Source organism: Oreochromis aureus, linkage group 8, assembly GCF_013358895.1.
Source record: "Oreochromis aureus strain Israel breed Guangdong linkage group 8, ZZ_aureus, whole genome shotgun sequence".
Lineage (NCBI taxonomy): Eukaryota > Metazoa > Chordata > Actinopteri > Cichliformes > Cichlidae > Oreochromis > Oreochromis aureus.
This window is the reverse complement of record NC_052949.1, coordinates 21263049-21271510: the sequence shown is the minus strand read 5'-3', so window position 1 is coordinate 21271510 and position 8462 is coordinate 21263049. Positions and strand designations below refer to the sequence as shown.

The 8462-nt window shown below is 42.6% G+C and overlaps 1 protein-coding gene across 1 annotated transcript in view; it reads right to left on the bottom strand.

Moving 5' to 3' along the window:
• Positions 1-330: 330 nt before the first annotated feature.
• Positions 331-8462, bottom strand: part of LOC116320112 (transformation/transcription domain-associated protein) — a 79512-nt gene continuing 71380 nt past the window's right edge. Inside the window, exons 69-72 of the mRNA XM_031739628.2 lie at positions 7624-7808; positions 5922-6125; positions 3637-3831; positions 331-1447 (exon numbers count right to left, since the gene is read on the bottom strand). Coding sequence (XP_031595488.1) covers positions 1163-1447; positions 3637-3831; positions 5922-6125; positions 7624-7808 — 869 coding nt within the window. The 3' untranslated portion in view covers positions 331-1162. The remainder of the gene's footprint in view (positions 1448-3636; positions 3832-5921; positions 6126-7623; positions 7809-8462) is intronic.

Below are 8462 nucleotides of genomic sequence, written 5' to 3'. Positions count from 1 at the left end.
GGATGACGGCAATAGACTTTTTAAACATCGGAGAACGGTTCGTCTGGAGTCATTTCACAGCAAGAGTTATTACAGCAATAATATCCAAGAGTGCGTCCTTCAGGGTGATTATGGCTGTGACAGTGATGCAATAGATGTGAGGCACAGAGGCACATTACTGGCTCTTATTGCTGTTTTACAACTCGTTTAAAAAAATGGGGAGAAGACTAATTGTTAGTTCTGCTTTATGGTAATTGTGAACACAGTTAAAACTCATTTTTGAGATTCATTGGTTTCTTTACAGTGTAAAGAAAACTGCAGGAGATTACAGGCAAAAGGAGCAAACACAGCTTCTCTATTAAAAAAAGAGCATTTTATTACAATAAAATGCTTATTTACAAGGCAGAGAGAATTCTTCTGTTGGAAACGGTACAGTACCTCTAAAAAAATAAAAATAAAAATAAAGGGGTGGGGGGTGCGAATAGCATACACAGGCAGCTTGGGAATGACATATTTGCATTACAGTGGTCATATAGCTTATTACAGCGCCAGCTGAATCCAAAAAAATGTGGAGAACAGAAGCTTTTTAGACAGGAATCCTCTGACATCTTAAAACAGTTCAAGCAGTGGATGAAATAAAAATCAAAGAGCAACATCTGTTATTCACAGGACAACAATACTCCTCATTTAGAAGGTATAGCAAAGAAGCTAAAGGTTTGGGAGGACACATGACCATCTGAGAAGAAAATAAATCAGTGGAAACGTTGCAAGATCTTGATGTGTGTAAAACACATTGCAAACAACAAATAAAGTGTTTTAATTAGAAACTTCCACAAGTGTAAATGAGTGGGTACCTAAACAAATCCCTGTAATACCACTTTGTCACAGTAAAGAAAAGGGCCACTGACATTATGCAGGATCCCTGTCATTCTGATACAAAAATAAATATACAATGAAGGAGGCTTGTGTGTTTTTTATTCTTTTAAAATAAAAATAAAAACGTAACTGTTGAGAACACAGGCAAGCTCTGACAACCAGGGCTTTTGTCTCAACGTGAATTCACTTTCCAAAGAGCAACATAGATGTAACGACCCTTGTCTGTTTTAATCAAACTAAAAAAAAGTGTTTCCCCTTCATCCCGTGAACTCCACTGTGCCTTTTCTCCTCTCTCGCCTCCGATTTTTTAGAGCCAGGGGTGCCAGGCTGGATCCATGCGACACAGATTGTCGAGGCTGTTTGCTGCAGCCACCAGAGTGTTGACCTTACTCTCGCCTCCCTCGAACTGAGCCAGGTTATGGAGGCGAGTCATGATGGCCGTGACGGCCTTCTGGACCAGCGAGACCAACTGCTGGGAGTCCATGTTCTCTGGCTGCCCGGCTGGGGACAGGGGAATGGACGTGTCCTCCTGGGTCTTTTTGTGCCACGCGATGATCTCATCACGAAGGACGGCCTTCAAGATTCCGTCCACCTATGAGAGAAAGGAAATCAGGAGGTCACTTTCAGGAAACCGATTCATTTTTTAAGAAATATATGAGGCCTAGAATTTAAAACATCAACATCCTGATGATAAAACATTCGATTACTAAGGATTGACCACATCAGGATGCAAACAGACTTTCTCTTTATATATTGCAATGCAACAAATTATGTAAAACTGAAGTTTTTATACTGCAAACTACAGTCATAGAGTTTATATGAAGCTCTCAAATATATGATTATATGCCAGTCTCCTGGGCAGTGTGTTCAAACAGTCTGCCGTGGAAATGAGAGCAGTGAAACGTGACAAAAACCTCAGTTTATTTAAAGTCCCTGCTAATTTCAAACATACATATAAAACAAAGCTGTTAACTCCAATTTAGGGCATGCCAGTCATCTGCAGGGAAATCTCTGAGATGTTAACAGCTCATTACGGTGACACAGATCTGAAACGCATAACCATCAAAACCAAGACCTGGCAATCATCGGCTGACTATGTACATGCCGTTCCCTACCCTCACCTAAAGTGTTTATTCGGTTTCAGACGGCACTAGACTGTTTAAATAGTTTAAGGCTTCACTATATTTGAGTGGATGATTGTTAAGTGTTTGTGTTTTCCTGTGCTCTGTGGTAATGCCTCTCTGCTCTGGCCACAAGCAGCACTGGTTTCTGGCATTTGGTCTTAACTAGTTCACATTGTCAAGTGTTCTGTTTATTTGCATCTTAAGCGCTTCTGTGTCTGGAACATCAGTCAGACTTTAAGTATGAGCTTGACCCATACACAGACACTGCAGGCCTGTCATTACTGCCCTGCTTTACATATATTACACAACCCAATGACTGCTACTGTTTTTCACTGCTTTGTTTTTAGTTAAGCCTCAGACCTAAACCCAGAGGAAGTTCACCCAGTTTAAGTGCCAGGCAATATCCGGAGAGCGCTGCAGGAGCTTAAATTTGACAACAAACCGCAACGCTCGAGTCACCGCAACCAACAGCAATGGCAGTCGACTGACCCCGCTTCTTCTAAAAGCTTCCAAGACTCATGTGAATAAGTTACATAAATTAAACAAATGTAATTTTTCAAATATATCTGAGATTTAAACGTAAACTCAACATTTTTGACAAGCTCGTGTTACTGAATGTTTTAACAGTGATGTGCTCCTTAATCTAAACTAGCCTAAAACTAACACAATGAGAGAGGTTTACAGTTAAGTCTTTTGTGCGATGGTATGTAGAAGCCAATCATCTGTGTCGTCTTCTGTGTTATCTCATTAACAAACTGCAACTTCTAAGGCTGAAAAATGAGGCCAACATTGAAGCGACAAAAAGTGTAGTTCCTCAAACGACCACTTGAGGTTTGCTGCAGAAGTGAGTAAATCTCCTCAGGCTTGCATTTTAAAACAACTACCTTCAGGGATGAAGTTAACATGTTAGCCTCTGGAGGTCATTTTTCCCCTCATAAGAACTGATTAAGGCATAAAATTAGGGGCATGGCGGCACTAATAAACAGGCCGAGGTTGTAGCCAGAAGCAATGTGATAGACCTCACCTGTGCTGAATCACTGAACTGGATCTCACAAATATTATTCCAAGCTCTGAGGTACAGACCATCCAAAAAGCAAGTAGTCTTTTAGTAAGTGTGTCCTTGTACTGAACCCGTAGTGATTATGCGTACTGTACCGTTTTCAGCTCATAATTTAGCATTTTATTAGTTTGTCCAAGTACGGTCATCCAGTCAACCTGGTTTGGATATCCATCATAAAAAGTGAAAGTGATTCAAAAGTGTCCCTCCCACCCATCCACTAAAGTTAAACCTCCAATCATAGGCTGTAATCAATCCATTTATTACTTGTTAAAGTACAGGATTTCAAAATGCTGTAACTCCATGGCCAATCAAAACACACAGACTGTTAGAAAGAGCAGATTCATGAGTTTCATGTCGTTGGCAGGCAGTGTAACAGCAGCAGCGGCTGCAGTGACTCCAGACATGCTTGCAAAAGTATGATTATCGTATGGATGCATGCCGTGCGCCTGGAGGGGGACACAATGAGCACTAAAGTTTTTGTTTTCAAATTTACTGCAAGCTTCTATGTCTATTACCCATTACTTTAAGAAGCCTTTCCGATACACTATGTAGTGTATTTACAAAAAGAAATTTAAAAAAAGGAAGCAGACGTGGTACCTTAAAGTTTGGCTGTGCAAAGCACCGAGCCACAGCAATCATCGAGGCGGTGAGTGGGCCAGAGACGCCGATGGTGGTCAGGAACTCGGAGATGTTTGGCGTCAAGCGGAATGGAACGGGGCGATTAGCATCCAGGTCACCCGTGGCGTCATTGATGTCGAAGCGGAAGTAAGAAACGTTGAGCTTTCCTGTGTCCTGAAATCAGAGGAGGAAATAAACAACTTTTATACAATGGCAAAAAACAAAAAGTAATCAGGAAACATCATGTTCTGCAGTTTACTCCACATTCCTTTAACCACATTAGCACCAAGAAAACAACTCCTCGTCTTCAGTAAAGCTGGGAGAGCTACAAAACAAGCTCATGCCAACAAAATGGCTGCCATTATTGATCTTCATGTCCCGGAAACAGTAACATGTCAAACTATCCGCAGCACAGCATCTATAATCCTTAACTCACCTCCCCTGCCCCGTCCCCCTCCTCCTTTGCTCTCTGCTGACTTAAATATATACGGCCGAGTTTCATCTTTTAAGCCTGCATTTATGTGCGAGAAGGCCGCTACACAAGCGGCCATTCCAGGAAAGATAAGCTGCCTTATATGAAAAAGTGAGTAGCTCTGACAGCTTTATAGCAGAGCATTTCATTCTAGCTCGTGCTCGCTCTCCTCCTCCTCTGTCTCCCCCTCTCTCACCTACATTTCATTTGCTCCTCCAAGCCCCAGCAGAGGGCCTAGAGGCAGTGGGCTGAGACACCAGCAACTCCCAGAAGGCACAGATAAGCCTGCAGACTGTTGGCTGTGAAGGCAGCGCTCAGAATGCTAAAGCACCAGACTAGTGGTCAGCGATGGCTTCATTTAGAGGCCAGTGTGAAAGGAATGATGCAACATTAGTGTGCCACGTGAAGTGACTCCGGGCTGCGGGCTTGACGGTGAGAAATCTCAGATAGTGGACAAATTCCACAACAAATGCCAAAGAGTGAAGACACTTAACAATGTAAGGAAATTCAACTAATTCTCAAGACATGCTGGGATGCTTTTACTGAGCCGTTTTTTCACAGTGGTGTAAGAATAAATGTAAAGTATCATACTGGATGATTTGTGTTGCAAAATGAAGATGAATGTTAAGAAAAGGAGGAGGGTTATTGTTGATATTTTGATACAACATTTGCCTGCAAACTATAATGATGAAATAATGCCTCAAATGTCATTAAGACTGGCCCATTGTTCGGTGTTCTGCCGATTAAATGAAGATGTTGGATAAAAACGCTGCCACTGACGTCCATTTCTATCGTCACTGTATGAGCTCAATAATGGCACACGCCCACTGTGCTGCTCTGCACCATCCAGAAAATAATATAATTTCCTTGAGGAGCTCCTGTTCATTTATTGAGCTGTTGATGTCATGTGTCATTGTGACTGGTGGAGCTGTTCCAGGGTGATGATACAAGTGATCTGACTGACAAATAGCAAATTTATTAAGCACCACGCCCTCCAATTTATATTCAGTGTCAGTGAAGATGCCACACTGCCTGTGGTCTTTGTACTTGTTGTTGATGTGTAGTTAAACTTGGGCTTATAAATGAATTAAGGACCTATAAACATTGTGTAGCAGTATGCTTGGTGCTGATTCCTAATTGAGCTCTATATGAGTCAACCTTAAGTAAAATACGGTCTCTATTTAGTCAAGATGAGGCACTGCCGCGGGTTGTGATGTCCCGTCCTTGCACACACACTCTCAGTTTGTGTGTGTGTTTGTATGTGCATACACTCTTCGCACCAAAATCCTCCTGTGTCTAATGGGATCTGTGGAGTGGAACAGGCAGAAAGGGGGCTTAATACTAGTGCTTAGCTGCCCGGAGGAACGCCTGTCAGCAAAGGCCGATTAGGATCAGAGGGGAGGGGTGGCCGACTGACACAATCATCTTTAATAATGACTTTGAGAAAGCCGCCTGCAGACCCTGAGCAGCAGACAGATGTGTGGAAGCGCACACAAACATGGCCTCTTCAAATTGAAACGTCTTTGATAGCTGAGCAGTGGGACTGAATATAACGCTCTGTCAAAACATCCTTTGCATTGACAGCGGCTGGCTGACTGATAGGCCTAGCGTGAATGTCATGGGGGACAATGGTAATTCATACAGCCTGATATGGAGAGGGTAATAGAGATCTATTAATGCATCTAAGAGTCTGTATATCTATTGAATTTGCCCCTGTCAAACTGATTCCACTTTCTCCTTCACAGGAAGTCCAACACATGGCTGTTTGTGTGTGTTTGTATGCATTTCCCACCTGTGCTATCTGCAGCATCTCAGGGTTGAGTCTGTTGAGGTGGAGCATGAACTCTGCCAGACCAATGAGGGCCAGCTGGATGGTGAACATCTTTCGGAACGTCCAGTAATCAGTGGCGTTGGGGAACGTGTGGAGAGCCCACTCCTTCAGCATGCTGCGGGGAACCATGTTGCCCTGCACCTCTTTGAGAATGTCCCTCAGGACCTGGAAGTATACCATGAACAGGGATTGGAGGTTAGGTGGGCAGGTTCTTCTGTATTTGACACATCAATTGTCTTTTGCCATCATTATGAATTGCACCAGAGGTTTTGGTGGGTTCTCTTCAACAGCGTTATCTGACTATAGGAACATCTCCTGTGTGATCCCATCAGGAACCTCAGTGATACCCATGTTAGGAACCCCCCTCCCCCATATAACAGAGTGACATAGTGTGGGATGTCATTCGAAAACCACTTCTTAAATCTCAAGAACTCTGTTGGCAACTGGGCACTAAACTCAAGGTTTTGAGCCCAACACTAGGACACTAGTGCTTTGTTTCCAACATTTCAGTTCTACACTAGCTCACAGTACTGTTACTGTTAGTGCTAGTAATACTGCTAGTGCTAGTGTTAAGTGGCAATGCTTGCATCCTGAAGAGCAAAAGATTTCCCAAAGTGAAGCAGCAACACTTTGCTAATTCGGCTGCAGCTAACAACCCAAACGCAGGCTAGCTTGCCCGGCTAACCTGTCATCATTTCCCCCCTTAGCTGAGAGGGAATGGCCAGTGAGTGGTTCAACTTGTGCACAGCTCAATCAGGATCACAAACCATACTGTTGCAGTGGGTCTATGGCGATTACTTTATCATTTCTTCAGGTCCTGGCTTAAAACTCAAGGTGTATTTGGCAGCTATTTCATAAAGTTACAGTGGTTTTGAGGGGAAGACCATAGGCTAGCATTATGTGATATGGCATTTCAAGAATGCTGCATGCCTTAAATTACTCACAGAAACAACTGGCTCCATTGTGAGACCTTCCCATAGTATTAGCTGCCCTCTTCAGTTCCCCATTTGAACCCCTATAACAGGTTGATTAAAAATGCTTTCCTTGAAGACAGTCCTATTGATTACTTTAGCCTCAGCTAAGCGTGTTGGGGGGATCCATGCTCTCTCAGTGCATCAGACATGAATTCAGTTCTCCCTAGATAACACAAGGGTCAGCATGCAGCCTAACCCCACCTTTATCTTCAACGTTATAGGCGTGCTCCCCTATAGATCTGCCTGCCTTTTATCTGCCGGCAAAAGGTGGCAGATAAAAGTGCATTAAGCTCAGCAGGTGTAGGAGAGAGTGAAGTGAACCAAGAGCTAACAATCTAATATTTTTGCAATTAGATGACATAACAGCTTGCAAAATCAATTTGTTCTTTTCACTTTATTTCATCACTTTTTAGAGAAAATCCTCCCCATCCAGGGAAAACTGAAATCTCCACAATTGCAGATTTTCAAATTAACTTGGGGTTTGAGGGTTTCTTTTCAGGCTGAGAAATTAGTGCATTTGTTATGCTACATTAATCATTTAATATCAATTATTTAAAAATACCCACAGAGCTGAAAACAATTTTCCCCTTAGATGATTAAAAGTTAAGTTTAGCTCAAGTGTGATGTGAAATTTCAAATCAGACACTCTGGATGCATGTTAATGCAGAACAGTACCACAAAGCAGTTACCTGGTGGCTAGCTTGTGTGCCTCTAGCCTGCACAGTGGCCAGGCGATCGTAGTACCGGGAGATAGGGTTGTCATGTTCGATGCCCTTCTTGGCACAGCGCTGCTTGTAGATTTCTACCAGTGACAGAGATGAAGGATTGTCCTCAACCAGCCGCATCTGAGGCGACACTGCCACCACTCGGGGCACTGAAGAGATGGAAGAAGGGAGAAGGAAAAAAGGTGGAAAACAGGCAAAGGAGAGCAGAGGAAGGAAGTAAAACAGAAGGAAGCACAAGAGAGAAAAATAAGTAGGGAACACAGCCACATGAGTGACACAGAAACTGTAAATATTTGTCTCCGCTTGCTAGATAAACTCTGATTTACCATTGGAAACCACTACCTTAAACCTGCAACTAAAATACTCTGGAGTTTGGGAAAAACAACACTGAATGTGTGCCTTCAGTCAACACCAAGCAGGGTCAAAGAAGCTAAAAGGCTGTGCACAGGGCACAGTAGAAGCAGTCCAAACACTTACATACAGTGACACCTCAAATCAAATCAATACCAGCCATTCATGTTGGAAGGAACTGGGTTGGTATGGGCTGTTTAATGTTGTGTGCAGATTTCCCCTTAAAGAAACCAGCGAGCATATAAATGTATAAAACAAACATCTGCAGAGAGGCAAACCTCTTATGTAATCTCCTCACATAAAGATACACTAAGAAATTGGTTAAAAAGCAGTATTTTCCAATATTGGCCATGTTGACTGATAATGATATACCGACAAGACATAAGATTACATGTTTTTATGGCTCAGTGTTCAAAAGTATTTATATGAAGGTCATTTATTTTAAGATTGAA